Below are 17,613 nucleotides of genomic sequence, written 5' to 3'. Positions count from 1 at the left end.
CAGCCCCTGAACAACACCTTGTTTCACGGTAGGAAGGGGACATTCCAACAGGACTCGGTCTCTGCACACAAGGTGAGGAGCACACAATAGTGATAGGAGGTGGATCTGCCCCAACCACATATCATCATCTGATTGGCCATTTGGAAGTACCAATCTGAATCTGCTAGACTTCAAACTTTAGTGGGAGATTGAGAGAAGCCTGCAAGAATTGACACCGCAGCATCACCAGTCTGAAGCTGAATTTAGAGTAAGCAGCAGTGGTTCCATTGGATGCTGTGCGTGTCCCACCGATATGTGGGTTCAGACTTCGGGCTTGTGTGAAGGCAAAAGGGGGACATCTTGAACATTGAGTGCTGCTATATGCATTTTATATATGTAATTTGTATGTGCTGAAAGCTGTAAATAATTTACTAGCAGATTAAAGCAGAGGTCGGCAATGCAGTGCCCGTGGGCACCATGGCGCCCATAGTGAATTTTTAGTGCACCCTCAGAGAAATTATTGTAAACTGCTTTGGAGCTCGCAGCGGTAATTTTGCAGCGTAGATCGCAGTATATCTGAGAGATACATTCATTACTAGTATGTGCTAAAATGTAAGAAAACAAAGAAAAAACACTGCAAATATAATACATGATGGTACAAATTCAGTGAATATTGAATCCAACATGATTTCATAGCCGAATATAGAAACTACAAGAGTTTTGTGTCGAATATATAGAAACTAAAAGTTTCGGCAGATGCAAGCATAAGTAGTACTTTATGGGCAATTCGTAGTAAGCTCCAGACGTCTTTCCTTAGTATTTTCCATAAATGTAAAGCACATCTTGCAGAGGTCAGCAACCTTTTTAATATGAAGAGCGCAATATAAAATTTGAAAATTACGGAGGGCTCATGACACAGGCATTTTTTCTCTCATTTCAGGCTTAGAAATTCTATGATTAGTTGTTTTTAAGAAAAATAAGATTTCAAATCTTAACATTATTTTATTTACCTCGCTTTTACAACATATTTTTGTCACATTGAATGAATATAAAATACCATAAAATAAAAAATTAATACAAAAAGAATATTCATGTTAACAATTAGCATATATCTGTCAGATCAGATGCGAGCGCCTTGCTTTATCAATCATAATGGCAAATGTATTTGTTTATTATGCAATAATAGTGTGGCTATTTCTAAAAAACAAGTAACATAGAAAGATATTTCAAAACCATTCAATGCCAATTGTAATTTTAAGTTTAATTATTTAAATCAGGAGGAGTCAGCAACGCAGCAGCCCAAGAGCGTCATGGTACCTGCAGTATCGCACCATTCATATTAAAAAGGTTGCCGACAACTGGATTAAAGGTTTATGTGCTGTTCAAGCTGTACCAGTATTTATGGCTGGACTAGGTATTTCTGATTGCATTCCAGTTGACTATTTTCTGATGGTTGAAAACTATGCATACATCAATCAAGTAGTTATTTCCTGGAATACTAAATTAGCCAAATAATTTCTTACAGTCTCAACTACATGGAAATTATTGAGTAATATAGTGCGTACCAACTGATTAAAACTAAATAAATCAGCAAGGTAGGATTCTTCTCAAATGGACAAGTACCCAAAAATATCATTCTTCATAGTACATACATATACCTGAATCATCAGCTCTCTTACTGTCCTCATCATCTAGTGGCGGTGGTGATGGAGGCTTAATCTTCCGCTGCATTATGAAAAGAGAGGAGAGAATATGCATAATTCTGGTAATTAAAAAATACTAATTTATATAAAAAGTAATGAAAAAATTCTATAATACTAAAACTAATAGTTTTTTTAATACCTATTAGTCACTATCCAAGAACACTTTTTTTTTTTGGTTAAATTTTGTTTATTATATGTGACTCCCATGCATGAAAGGTAGTGAATCTACAGAACATTAGTACCATGAGTGGGCTGTGGATTTTTATTTTATTTTTTTATAAATATAATCCAAAGACTCTGCTCTTGATAAGAAACATTGAACTTTATCAAGCCTTTAATAATCAGGATTGAGATTTCACACTAGGCAATGAAATTCGTCACCCACCTAAACCAATCGTAAACATCATTACTACCTAGTGGGATCTAAAATGGCAGCTAGTTCACCAGAGAGCCATCAGTTTATAGTTTGATGTGGCAAACCACATGAAGATTACTGTAAATGATTTTAACATAATACACCAGCAATATAGATTTTGGTTCTTCACATCTAGTCTGCATGATGCTTGGTGAGTTCATATGTTTTTTTATTTGTGCGATCATTGCTATCCCTATAATCACATTCTGTTATAGGTGGTCATAATGCTAATTTCTCATTTAACATCAAGCAACTGTTTCTAATTCAACAACAACAGTACTGCTAATGATATCAGATGACTTGAATCCAGTTAGTGTTGAGAAGTATGATTACAGTACTAGTACAGTATTTCATGTGGCAGTGAATTTAACGCCATCTGGTGTGAGGTGGAATCTAACACGATCAATTACATAGTGATGAAGAAATGCACCACAATAGACAATGGGACAAAATGAGTAATCATAATGGGAGACTTTAATTATTCATATATTGATCGGGTAACAGTAAAATCTCACGAGAAGAATTAAGATGCATTTGTTGAGCTGTTGTGGGACAACTTCCTCAAGAAGCATGTGACAGAAGGAACTCTAGGTCAAAGAGTGTTAGATTTGATTATAGTGTCAGAGGGCGTTTCAGTTGAAGACATAAGTATTCTCCCTCCGGTTGGTGACAGTAATCATGCGGTATTCACTTCGGAAGTGACTAAGTTTATGAATGCTCCATTCAGAATTGGTTATAATTTCCTGCTTTGTAGTTCAGCATGTAACCTTTTCTGAATGGAACATTCATAAACTTAGTCACTTCCGAAGTGAGTACCGCATGATTTAGGTGTACGAAGACGAAGCATTAAAGCTGTTGCACAAACTGAATAAGAATTCAGCAATTGGGACTGATGGGATATCGGCATGTGTGCTAAAAGAGTGTTCAGCTGAAATGGCTTTTCTTTTGGCCAGGCTTTGAGTCTTCTCAGAACAGGGAAGATTCTGCAGAAATGGAAGGGATGTATGGTAATCCCATTGCACAATGGTGGTGCAAAGACCAATGTATCCAACTATCAACTAATCAGAATCTCAAGAGTGATGGAGAAGATTTTGGAAAAATTGGTCGGGGCTTGCATTCAGAAATGGGTTGACAGTGAATCTCTACTTTACAATGAGCAACATAGGTTTACTAGGGGAAGGTCATGTTTTAGCAACTTGACCACATTCTATAATATTACTACTGAACTAGACAAAGAGAATGGATACACCATGATACTTTTGGATTTTGCTAAGGCTTTTGACAGAATACAGCATGGAAGATAGTTGAATAAATTGGAGAATATGGATTTAGATTATAAAATATTAGCATGGTTAAGAAGATGACTGACTGACAGATATCAAGAAGTGGTATATGATGTGGGATGAGAGTCTGCAAGATTTAACGCTTCAGATTCCCAAGATTTGGGAATCTGAAGTGTTGTCTTGGATTGCACTTCCCCGAGACACTTCGCAAGTGCAGCAGTAGGTGGCCTCCTAGGGACGATTCCTGGACACCTTCGGGTGACTGACTGGCCTACAATGCTATTCCTCCCTTCCAGGGTTAGCAGCCATGGTAGGGTAAAGTTTCCTCACTTACAATAACTCATCAGATAAAGGCTCTGACTCTTATAGGCTGGAGCCAGGAAACTCGTTGAATGTGAATCCAGATGTCTGTTTCTTGTTTGGAGGTGATCCTGCCACCCGTCCCAGCGGAGTCCTCAGGAAGAAAGTTAAAAGAAAGCTCTGCAAAGCCTATCAACCAATTTATTCAAGTTCTCATCATGCTTGTTCTGCCGGTCAAGGAGTTTCCACTCTCAGACACTTCATATGTCAGGTCTGCAATCGTGCATTCTCTACCGCAGTTGGCCTTGGCGTGCATCGCACCTCAAAACATCCAGCCAAAGCCAATGCTGCAATAAGAACCGAGCGCGTCAAAGCATGTTGGACTGCCGAAGAAGAAAAGATTCTCACCACTCATGAGATCGAGTTGACGACTCGAGGAATAAAGAAAATCAATGAGGTTTTATTTAAGGTGTTCCCATTAAGATCCTTGGATGCCATCAGGTGTCACAGACGGAAAGCCAGTTACAAAGCCTTACTTCAAGAATTAGCAGCCCATCCGCCACAGACAGGGACAGGTAATATCTCTGTATCTCCTGTCCCTGCCTCTCCATCTTCCAGCCACCATCTTGCTGTTGAAGAAGAGGCTTTGATTATCAGCCTCACATCATTTCTAGATGATCCTCCTCTTCCAGAATATAACCAAATTCTTAAATATCTCATCCAGACTCACCTTCTGGAAATAGATATCACAGATCAGTTGAATGACTACCTCCACGCTGAATTCCCTGAATACTTTACGCCTCGTCGACATCAGCCTACATCTCATTCTAATGACTTTGTCAAATAGGAAGCAGAGGAAGAGGGCCTATGCAGCTATGCAGGCCCTCTATAAAAAGAATAGAGGGCAATGTGCCAAAACCATCCTTGACAGTGCTTCCCCTCCACCTCTAGCAGATTTACATGATGATTTTGCCAAATTCTCGAGTACAGTCTTTTCTGCTCCACCTCCACACTTCCCTGATTATGATAACCAACCTACGATATTGAGGTCCATTCCTGCCCTTCAAATATACCAGTCTGTCCCTTTCCAGCCTGTCTCCATCCAGGAGATTAAAGCAGCTCTTCCATCCAATTTCTCTGCCTCTGGACCTGATGGATTTCCTGCGTCTAGGCTTCCGAAGGTGCACTGAAGATTCTTCAAGACTTAGTGGACAATCTCCTTTACAGCAAAGTAATACCACCATACTTACGCGCTTCAAGAACTATCTTCATTCCGATGAAAGAAACTTCAAGCTGTGCATCAGACTTTAGACCTATTACCATCTCCCCTGTGTTACTTAGACCATCATAAAATATTAGTTAAACGACTTCAGCAACATATACAGCATAATTATAGAAAGAGGGCTTTTGTCCCTTCGGACGGCTGTGCCGAGAATATATATCTTCTTTGTTCTCTTCTCTCTGATTCCCGATGCCACCTTAAGCCTCTATATATGGCATAGCTGGACCTCCAAAAGGCCTCCGATAGCGTCTCCCTTCCTGCTCTCCTTCGAGCGCGGTCTATTGCTGGATGTCCAGAACCCTTTCTTTCCTATGTTATGGAGCTATACTTGGGCAGCTCCATCACTACAGGGTCCTGTGCAACTTGTGTTCCTGCAGTGCGGGATGTTCTCCAGGGTGATCCTCTATCTCCCCTTTTCTTTAACTGCATCACAGATGAGTTTCTTCATTCTCTTCCCAGCCATATAGGCTACTCTCTAGGTGCTTCTTCCTTTAATGTTATGGCCTTTGCGGACGATCTTATTCTCGTAGCCTCTACTAAGATAGGCTCGCAGGAACTCCTTGACCGAGCAATTGACTTCTTCTCTATTTGAGATCTTTCTATTAATGTAGAGAAGTCCTGCTCTTTAGTTCTTGTCCCCTCTGGTCGTGACAAGAAACTTAAGGTTGAGACTATAGAGTTTTCCCTACACGGGAGGCCGTTGCATGCTTTGACCATCCTGGAAGATTGGAGATACCTTGGTATCATGTTCACCACAAAGGGAAGGTCTTCTGTCTGTCCTATCCTAGAAGCTGGGATCGCTTCTTTGAGGAAAGCTCCTCTCAAGCACCAGCAAAGACTTTCTCCTTTCCTACTATCTCCTACCTCGCTTTTACCACAAGTTGGTGCTTGGTGGACATATATCTTGGTACTGTCCTGAATGGAAAGGGCTATCCATTCAGCCATGAGATCATGGCTCCGACTGCCGCCTTACACTCCTACTGCATATTTCCATGTGAGGGCGAAGGATGGTGGGCTTGGGGTTCCATCACTTACATGGCTGATCCCAAAACTGTGGCTGTCAAGAATCGCACAGTTAAAACTGTCTTCTTCCCCCATCTGCAGAGAGGCTTTCTATAGCCCTATAGCACCAGACTCCTCCCTGGGTTCGAGTATATTGACCTTATCAGGACGAGGATCAATGCCCTGCCTACTCGATGGGATAGCGACGACTCCAACTGTAGGGCTGGCTGCCATTACAGTGAGACATTGTCTCATATAGCCCAGTGTTGCTTCCGCACCCATGGGGTCCACGTGAGGAGGCATGATGCCATGGTCTCCGTTCTGAATAACCGCTTTAAGAACAAAGGTTGGGAGACTGCAGTGGAACCACATTATAGGACCTCCGTGGGTTTGCGTAAGACAGACTTAGTGATTAAAAGAGATGGTGACGTTTGGGTAGTTGATGTCCAGGTGGTGGGAACAGGGTGCCCACTAGCCTATAGCCATAATAATGAAATAAATTATTATAAAAATAACCAAGATCTAGTTAGTAAGATATGGGGCAACTCCAAGGTTTACCAGTGCCACCATCTTTTTAAATGGCATATGGAGTGCAGATAATTATAAGGACTTAAAACAGCTTGGGCTTACACAGAAGGATATAAAAGTTCTTTCCTTAAGGGTCCTACCAATGTGCCCTGTAGTCATTCTCTGGTGGCATTGCCACCAGAGAATGACTACAATGATAACTCGAACAGGCATAGGGTAAAACATTTGTAAAGGCTTAGGCCTATATCAAGTCTGGACGAAATGTAAGGGTAGTACTGCCCATAACCAGTACAAAGATTAATAAAAACTAGTAGTGTACCACAAGAATCAATCCTTGGTCTGTTGTTATTCAATCTGCACATTAATGATATTGGGAGGGATTTGGAACGCGACATACAGCAATTTGCTGATAATGCAAAGATAGAGTAATCAAGAATGCTGCAGATATGCAGTACTTGCAGAATGATTTGAATAGGCTGAAATTGTGGGCATGGGAAAATGGATGTCAGATCAATGTCAGTAAATGTCAAGTCACAGACCTGATTAGATATCCAATATTGTATTATATTGGTGGGATTATGTTAGAAGAAATTGATCAGGCTAGGGATCTTGGAGTATTAGTAGATAGGAAGTTGAAGTTCAGGGGCCATGTAGCAAAGATTGCAAATGCAAATCAAAAGATAACTGTAATGCTGAAACAAAGTTTAACATGTAAAAAAAGGATGTCTTTTTGCCTCTTTAGAAAGCCTTGATAAGACCTCACTTGGACTATTGTGCACGGGTCTTGTATCCTGGTTTCCATTGCGATTCAGATATATTGGAGAAAGTGCAAAGGGAATGTTAAAAATATCAGGATTGTGGAATACTGATTTTGAAGACAGATTGAGAATTTGTAGACTATAGTAAACAGGAGAAAGATGGGTGATGTGATTGAGATGTAAAAACCTTTGAAAGGATCATAGAGGATTTCAGTTAATAGAATTTTTCATTTTATGGAGGGTGGGGAAAGGACAAGAGGGTATGGTATCTTTAGAAGCTGAAATTGAATTCTGCTAAGAAGGGAATAAGGACTATATATTTATCTCATAGGGCAATGCTCTTGACCATATCAAACACTCATATGGGTTGGGAAAGAACTATACTAAACCCCAATGACCTCCCCCCCCCCAAAAAAAAACTCACTGAGTGACAGAATACTTCTTACTACACTGATGTCTGAAACCCAAGGACGAACACAATTTCTGAGGATTACAACTGCAAATTCAGATCAATCAACTTGTGGCAATTTATATAACTGATGATTTCAAGTAGAAAGTGGATGTACACATTCAGATTTTCGAATCCTATATAAAGGAGTCATGTGATAGCACTCAACAGGATAAAAGGCAAAAGGCTGTGCTAAGCAAATTGTATTTGAAGCAAGCTCTTTTCATGAATAATAAAGTTGCAAACTTGGATGTCTTGTAATGTCTCAAAAATATTTAGATGATTTCAAGCAGGGAACAATTATTGGAAAGCTTAAAGAAGGCTGCAGAATTACTGATATTGCCAGAGAGTTTGGAATCTCGCATTGCATTATATCCAGGTTCTGGGCAACATTTCAAGCTAATGGAATGTGTTCCAGACATTTGTTAAGAGGTTCATCCACCATTCTATCATAGGGCATGAAGACAGATTTTTCATGTCTTCTGTTATAACATCAAAACAAAATTGATGAAGAACAGCAGATCAGCATGCAAGTTGGCTCCATTCAAGCACAGATATCGCAACAAATTGTGGCAAGAAGTCTGTGACAAATAGGCCTATAAGCTGAAGGCCTGCAAGTCTGCTTCCCTTTATACACAGCTCATCATAGAACATGTTTTCAGTAGTGTTGTATCCATAAGAATTGGACAATAAACCAGTGGGCTAATGTACTCTTTACAGATGAGTCATTTTAATCTTTTCTCCAATTCAAACTTGATCTAGAGTGAAAGTGGTACTGGGGTCAGGGTGTATGGAAGCATTATGCTAGATGGATGCACCGAGCTACATGTGCTGGAAAAAGGGAGCTATGACTGGTGAATGATATTGCAATGAAGTTCTTCAACATCATGTTTGATTGTTTTGTTGTGCTGTAGGCAAATAATTCATTTTTATGGACGATAATGCCACACCACATTGTACACAAGCAGTGGAGATAATTCTGGAGATGAGGATATTAATAAAATAAAATCAAGTGGCCAGCATGCTCCCCTAGATCTCAACCTCATAAAACATGTTTGGGGTGCAATAGAGATGCATTGCTGCTTGAAATTCCACTCCAGAAATCAAACAAGGCTTTATCTTAGCTTGAAGTAGCAGTGGGCCAGTTTGCCTCAAGAACTCTTGAATCGCTTGGCACTAAGCATGGTACGACATTGTGAGAACTGCATTGCAGTTCAGAAGGGACATATTCCATACTGAAATGTCTATCTGTATAGTTTTCTGTAAGCACTGCATTAATCCCTTGACAACGTCCTTATGAAACTTGTACTTTTGCCAAAAACATATTGCAATTTAATTTGTACAAAATTGTATACCGCATTTTTTGTGTAATATAATTTATTAGTATGCTGGCAATAAATTTATGTGTACATTATAGTCATGAAAATTTTTTCATATACAAGTAAAATTGTAGATTGTCCTTAGCTTTTGGACACCAGTATACTTATGACAAACCTATTCCAATCATTTTCACTATCCTCCATGCAAAAAAAATCTAGCCACCCAGGAATGACTCGTTGTTCTCCCCCATCTGTACTTTGTTCATCCACACTCATCTCTACAATATTTGGATTTTTACACTTTTTATTTGCTATGCATGATTCTCATTATCTAATTGTGTTGTCTAATATCTCTTAATTTTTAACTAAACCAAAGACTTCACATGCAAGATCAAGACAATCTACAATGTAGATATACTCTAATCCTACAGCAATGTGATTAAATAACTAAAATCTTTTACATTCAGTAACTTCTCGCCCACTTATTTGATTCCTTCTGATATTTCCACTTTGACACACACCTATGGCAATAACATTCAGCTTAACTCATTTGCTTTCTGTTCTCACTATGGTATTTTCTCGTATAGATTTTTTTACTAACTCTTCTGTAAATCATGTGAAATTATGGATGCTTCGATGCCGTAAGAATGAATCAGCAATCATTGGCCTGAACATCCATTCTTTTTCTATTCTTTCAGCCCGTTTTCCTCCCCCCCCCCTTCCAATCTGGCATCCCATCATGCATCTTTACTCTCGGGAACTGCCTTATTTGCCCCAGAACTTCTTATTAAATCCAACCATTATCACTCCCACAAGTATCAATTCTCTGTTAAATAAGTTAAAATCACTGGTTCATATTCTCAATTTCTGCACAAGTAAGTTGAACTACCTGCTGTAGTTCATTCATCCTTATTTACACCATTACAAAGCTGGATACCTTCTCTTATATATTCTACTTACTTTCTTTTGTTTCAAACAGTACCATTTCCATTTTTTTTTTGCTGTTGCCTATATTTCTGGCAAATTTATTTTCAGGCCTTTTAGCAATTTAATAGTCTGATGAGCAACTGTGTGCCACTGCATCAACAATCAACAGGGTGGATTCAGTATTTCTTTCTCTATCTAGTTCTTCCAATAGTAGACACCTAGCCAGAAAAGGAGAATTTGTTAATAATTATGCTACTATTGAAATGGTATGTGCCCATTCTCATGACAAAGGATGTGCCCTGTTAGTAGGTATCCACTGGGTACTGAATGAATGAGGATTAGCTGGCAATTTGGGACTTAAGATGACCGAATTGCACACACTCCATTGGCTTAATAGACAAATAATATGATGGCACAACATGAAAAGATTTCATGTTGGCTGGGGTGTCACCCAGTTAAACTAAGCCCTACTACTTTCATCACGGAACAGGACAAGTATAAACATTATTGATGAAAGAATGAAACAATTCAAAAACAAGAACCAAACCTGGGAGTCTCGTGGCAAACTCTGAAGAAAACATCAATTCATTCAGCTACGGAAGTATGTGGTCAAATTGTCTGTAAAGATAGAAAAATAAGAACAACATGGTGAACACAAGAAGTTAAAGAAGCAGTCCTGGAAAAGAAACCATACTGAAAATTTCTAGCAAATAAGTCAGCAGATGCTCTAAAAGACTAAGGGGGGAAATGTAACAGAGCTATGCTATGTGTGAAAGGAGCTAAACAAAAGTCATGGAAAGACTTTGGTATAAATACTGAAGATGAATATCAGGATGGCAGCAAAATATTCTGGAGGCTATTGAAAAAGCTAAGAAATAAAAGAAAGAGTACTGTAAAAGGAATCAAAGATAAAGTTGACATGAAAATTGAACATAAGGATATCCAGATGTTTGGGGTAATTACTCTGAAAGACTTAAATGAAATAAGAAGCAACAAAATCATAGCAGAAAATTTTCAAGAAAAATGCAATCAGGAGTACATATCAATAGTTCAAGTAGAAAGAGCCATCAAAAACTTGAAATGTGAAAGGTCGACTGGAATAGATGATATTCGACCAGAAATGCTAAAATACGGAGGTATGGAAGTCTTGCATTGCATAATTCAGAAGGCTGAATATCAGATGATTGGACTAGAGTTATCATAGTCTATAAAATCCATCTATAAAAAAAGTGAATAAGGAATTTCTCTACTAAGTGTGCCAGATAAGATTTATGCAAGCAATACTTGAAAAGAGGCTGAGAAAAATTATGGAATAAATAACTGGGAGAAGAACAAGCTGGATCCAGGCTAAATAGCGTTGTCAGGATCAGGTTTTTGCATTACTAAAAATAATTGAAAAATCCTGGAAATATGAGAAGGATCTGTGCTTAAGTTTTGTTGATTTGAAAAAGGCATACAATAAGGTGCCCAGCCCATGGAAAAGCTTTTCAAAACACTACAGTTGCATGGGGTAAATGGAACATTATACAAGGACAATACATAGTCTATAATTAAGTTCCAAGTAAGCAGTTAAAAGAATTGAAGGAAATACAGGAAATGGTTTGATGTGAAATCAGGTGTGAACAAGGATGCACATTATTTCTGCTTTTATTCATCATCTGTATTGGATCACATTATGAAAGAAAGTGGCATCAAGCCCAATATTGGAATTAGAGATATCAAACTCAGCTCTTTGCTTTATGCAGACACTGTACTCCTAAAGACATCCATTGCAAGTCTCCAGAGTTCTCCAACTAAATTGAATAACAGCTGTAACAAATCTGACATGAAAATTACCAACAAAGTCAGATTCCTACTTTCATCTTACCCTTTTGTCTACACGACACCGATATGCTATTAAGTCTTGCAACCTTTCGAGCGTGGGCAAGATATTAAAAAAAACATTCTATGAATAATATCTGCATGCTACTTTTTTTTCCTCTTTTTTTTTTTTTCACTGTTTGGTCTCAATCTGAACAGTTCAGTCTCCACAAGAATAGAAATGGTTAGTGACAGAATTCATCAATGAAGTTAAAACAGATTTAGCAACATAATACTTCTGGTCCTTATCTATCCTGAATATTGTACACGGGGGAGGGGCCTGGACAGTTCTGATAAACACCTAGAACAAAAATATTAAAGCAACTGATATAACCACAAGAAAGAACATACGAGGATATAAGAACAAAAGTTACCTTCATCACTTTGCTACTAGAGCGTTTTTTCTTGAGGTTATATCAGTTGCTTTAATATCATTTTTGTTTAGGTGTTTATCAGAACTTTCCAGATCCTGCCCCCACCTCATATATAATTTTGATTCATTCTTAAATATTTTCTTCTTGTGACACTTCTCGTTTCATAACAATGAACGAATAATGTAAAAATGAAAGCACTTGCATAGCTGATAAAGCAGTTTACTACTTAATGACATAGAAAGTGCCACAGCTCAAAATCTGACATAGATTTGTTATAATTACATAAGCTCCTAAAAATCTTTAAAATCTATTATTATTATTATCATTCAGGCCTCCGTGGAGTGAAAAGACTCATGGTTGGAGGTCCTTCCTAAGAAACATAAAGTCTATCAAGACTCACTGAGGGGGAGGTCCCCCCCCCCTCCCTAAGAAACACAAAGTCTATCACACCACTCCTTGAACTCATTGGCCGTTCTCGCTCTCACCACTCCATCAGGCAATGCATTCCATGGTTCAACACCCTCCATACAAAGAAACCACTCCTCACCCTCTTGCTCACAGTTTCCTTTCTTAACTTCCAGGAATGGCTCTTGTCATCACTCCTTCCCGCTGTTCAACCAAGCGAAATAACTCCCCAGTGTCAACCCTGTAACCATCTCTCAACAGTTTAAGAGTCTCAATCATATCACCTCTCCTTTTTCTATCCACCAAACTCTGCAGTCCACATTTCCTCAGCCGATCCTCATAACTATCATTGTACAGTCCTGAAACCGTCTTTGTTGTCTGCCTTTGTACCCTTTCCACAGTTAATTTATCCCCTTCACATCTGGGGACCAAATCTGAGAACAATAGTCCAAGTGTGGTCTGATCAGGGTCTTATACAACAGAATGATAACTGTTTTATCTCTGCAGGTCAGTGTCCTTCTCATTATTGCAGCAATCCTCTGTGTTACCTTCACCACCTTTGCAATTTGTCCCCTAAATTTCAGGTTTCTATCAATCATCAACCCCAGATCTCTTGTCTCCCCTACTTCCTCCAGTATAACTCTTCCCATAGAGTATGCAGTGTCCCATCGATGTTTCCCAAACCTCAAGACCTTACATTTTGCTGCATTAAACTGACACCCCCATTCATTTGCCCATCTATCTAGCTTATTCAAATCCTAAAATCTAATAAAAGAATTATACAGATTACCTATAAAGTCTTTCTGCAGTCTAAATTTTTAATGACTATTTCTTATAAGCAATCTGTAAAATGCAACTGACAGAAAATTCATTAGATTTAACACATTTAACTTTTAAAGTTAAGTTAACTTTCAACAACAGTGTGTTGAAAGTTAACTTAACAAGAACATTAACTTTCAACACACTGACCATTCTGGATATATAGCATAATACAATTTTGAAGTGCTCTCAACATGTTCCGCATATCTTGTTTGAGATACAGCACTGACATTTCTTATATTAGCATGAAGATCATTTATGGAGCAAACTGTGTGAACTTCCATTTTTCATATGTTCACACAGAACAGAATCAATAGAGAAGTCTGGGAAGCAAGGTGGAAAATGTGTTGGCCCATCTTTTCTAATCAATCTATCAGAATAAACCTCATTTAAAAGTGGCAGGGTACCCCAATCTTGTTTTAAGACTATTCTTGAAATGAGACTATCAAGACTGTCAAATAAGTATTGATAGTCTTAGTTCAAGAATAAGCTAATTACCATATTTTTCAGGATAACAGATATGATGGTGTGATTTTTCACACCTTAACACATATACTGTAAGAAAATCTCACACCCCTGACATCCTGTGGTTTGTTTCTCTGTACCCAAATATTTCAGTTATAGCAAATGAACCTTTCTGCAGATGCAAAAGGGATAAAAATGTTGTTTCATCACTAAACAATATACTGTTAACAAATAAAATCATTATTTTCAACTTCCAGCTTAAAATTATGGAAGAAAGCTAATCTTGAATAGTTAATCTGCCTCCACAGCATTTAGTGGACTGATTTAAATCATGAATGCTCACTGAAAGTAATTGTATTTTGAGAAATTTGTGAGCTCTATTAATACTTATATTAAAACTTATCATACTGATTTTCACACTGTTAACTTGATCTAACACAGCTCCAGTAATTAACTCCCTGGTCTTCCAAATCATGGCTTATCATTAATTGAACTAGTATTTTTAAATTGTTTCATGTATTTTTTGTAACTGAATTTCTGTGGGATGGTTCCTTGCAATTAATCCAAAATTTTCTTCTGACAATTGCATTCTCTGGCTGAAGTCTATCAGCTATCAGAAGAAATTTAGGATTCATTAATTTAAAATTAAATGAATCATTAACAAACATTTATTTAAATCTTGAATAAATTCCCTTTGTGCTGCATTGTGCAAACTGTTTATATCTTATACAGAAGTTTTAAGCATCCAAATTGCATAAGAATTTCACAGACACATCAGACATCAAAATTTCTTGATTCCCAATAGTCACAAAAAATGTAGTGAAATTAATACTAAAACAACATGTCAACTGGATATAAGTTTTGAGGGCCCTCAAACTCCAATGATCTTTTTACATATATCAAAACAAAACAAGAATTTCATCAGTGAGTTTTCCTACTTCTTAATATTTAGAATAATAAAATCTTTCCAATTAAAATTATTATATCTTAAATGAAAATAATAATGCCGAAAAATCAAAGAACATTACTGAACAATATTTATTTATTTCTGAGTAAAGCACATCTAAAATGCTCTGCTCAGAAATAAATACTGAAAAGATACATTGTCCAATGTATCTTTTGACACTATATCCATGATTCTATTTCACACTTTTGGTATATATATATTTTTTCTATGAAACAATAATATTACCAATTTAAAGATGGATAATTATACCTCATTACAATAATACATGGTTATTCAGAAGTCCATGAAACAAGTTAAACATTCACCACTATAAATATCATCAAATTCCTGACATATACCCTCAAGGTGTGTACAGTATATTATAACAGGACTACATGAAAAACGTACATCATTACTAACTTCCTGTCAACAAATTTCCTCCAAATAAATCTGCCAAGATCCAACATTATCAAATCGTATATTTCTATCTTCTAAGGCACTTTTTACTGTATCAATCCATTTATATTTTGGTTTTCCTTGGAGTCTTTTTCCTGCCAACCTGGAAGAGAACACTTGTTATGCTAATCTTTCCTCTCCCATTCTGATTGCTGTATTTACTCGAATATAACTCACATTTTTCATCAAAATGAGAGTTAAAAATTGTGGTGTGAGATATATGCAGGGATTTTTGGAAGCTCAAGTCTTCAGGAAAAAACTAAATTGATGTTTATAATTGAATCCTCAGTATTCATTATCATTTTAATTGGTCACACAGAGTCTTCGAACCTCGGTCAGTATAGATGAAGCTGTTTGGTAGGAAAGACCTGGGCTTGATTCCCATCCAAGAAATGAGGAACCTTTATCTGGTCTCTTACAACTAAAGGTGAGTTAGCCGGTCTCAGATGAAGGTATAGTTTTCTTTGCCCGAAAACTTGGCTATTTCATCCCTCAGCATAGGCAAACCAATTTGAATACAAACGAATTTAGTCATAAAATACATATATTTAATATCTCATTAAGTGGAGCAACTCATCCTAACAAATGGGGGAGAAAGGGGAGAATCCCATATGAATGAATAAATGAATGGCTCACATTATTTATGCGGCCGGACGTTCATCTTCACCATGTAATATATTTTAATCTTTAACCACAATGCTTCTGTAATTAAATGAACACAAAAACAGTTTCATTATTGTTTGTCCTTTTATGATTTTAGAACCATAAAATCACCTTGATTTAAAAGAACTGAAAATGTGTATGACTTTCCAAGAATCTTCTATTCGCAATCGCTACTTTTGGTATTGAGAGCAGCATGTGAATTGTCAATCTACCCAAATAGCATCACCTCCATTCCCATCCAGGGCATTAGAGATGGTTTTTAAAAAAAAAAAAAAAACTCTTGGCAATTATTTCTGGTGAAATCCTGTCCCAAGTTCTCAAAATCCAGTTGCACAACAGTTCTAATGATGGTCTGTTAATCTGCCCTGTTGGAGTCAGGTCGTAGCTGCTGGCTGCCATTAACCTCCATGTAGAATTTTCATATGTAGTCCTTGAATGCTTTGTTGACCGATACATCCAAGGGCTGTAGACAATGTGTAAGACTACCAGGAATAATGGACACACAATCTTCACATCCAAAGGTTTTTTTTACCATTTCTGCCATAACAACATTCACTATCTATTTCTTAGTTTTAAACTTTTTTCGTGTGAGGTATATGCAAAACTTTTTAATTTTTTTTTTTTTTTTTGTAAAGTAAAATCAGGGGTGAAGATATATACTAGAGGGCGAGTTACATTTGAGTAAATACAGTAAGCAACAATACCACCAGAGATTAGCTCTACTAACACATTCCTTGATGCTAACAATGTCAAGTGTTTTGCTAATATCGTGGTCTTTAATATAGTACTGCAGGGGTCTTCAGTCTTTCGGACAGTGAAGGCTACATTAAAAATTTCAATGAAGCACACGGGCCACTAAGCTATACTGCGGCATTTAGAATTGCAAGATGCTTTCCAGATTCACAAGGAAAGCTGTGCATTTGATACTTTACATAAAATCCTATAAAAATAAACAAACTCGGCTTTAAGAGGGTAGGTAGGAGTCTGGTTCATGATAAGTAAATACAATCAATACTTAAAAGATAATTTAATGAAGAAAACATTCATTTTTTACAATGTCAATGGATAACTTGGAAATGTTTTTCCATGACCAGCTTGTCGATGTTGGCATCAATGTTGGAAGTCGCTATGCACAGCGTATTCTCGATGTTGGTCTGCAATCCGAGTTCTTGTCTTCGACTTCACATGCTTTAATTGGAAAAGAACTGCTTACATAAGCATATGCTTCCTCATAAAGTGCACATCTTCAAAGCATGCTGGCAAAGATTAGGGAATGAGTCCTCAGAAATGTAGTCTTTTGTAAAAGGTAAGCAAGGACACATTGAATAATTTTTCTCTCAAAGAAGAGTTGTTTTGGAGTTCAAGCAGCTCCATTTGTACTGAGCCTGGCATTTTGGCAGCATTAACACTGAAAATAAATCTAAAGAAGACTGTTAGTTACGAAAAATCACTAAATCTCTCTTCTAACTCACTTTGCAACATGGCTAATTTTGTAGCGTATTCATCAAGAGATGAACAGTTGGATTCAGCAAGAAGCTGAAAATGAGTTAAGTCTTGTTTTGTGAGTTCTGCCTCCCAAAGTTTGAGCTTGGCCACAAAAGCTTTGATGTGATCAAACAGAGTGTGCACCAGTTGATCTTTGGATTGTAGCCACGTATTTAGGGCATTCATATGCAACGAG

The 17,613-nt window shown here is 37.4% G+C and overlaps 1 protein-coding gene across 1 annotated transcript in view; it reads right to left on the bottom strand.

Annotated features, from left to right (window-relative positions):
* Set1 (SET domain containing 1) overlaps positions 1-17,613 on the bottom strand; it is a 318,942-nt gene that overhangs the window by 120,902 nt on the left and 180,427 nt on the right. The window contains exon 7 of the mRNA XM_090405939.1: positions 1,638-1,704. Coding sequence (XP_090262065.1) covers positions 1,638-1,704 — 67 coding nt within the window. The remainder of the gene's footprint in view (positions 1-1,637; positions 1,705-17,613) is intronic.

The sequence above is a fragment of the Typopeltis vanoorti genome, chromosome 16 (genome assembly GCF_054136105.1).
Source record: "Typopeltis vanoorti isolate ZY-2024b chromosome 16, IOZ_Tvanoo_1.0, whole genome shotgun sequence".
In the NCBI taxonomy this organism is placed as follows: domain Eukaryota; kingdom Metazoa; phylum Arthropoda; class Arachnida; order Uropygi; family Thelyphonidae; genus Typopeltis; species Typopeltis vanoorti.
Note: the sequence above shows the minus strand (reverse complement) of the source record. Positions and strands in the feature narration are given on the sequence as shown.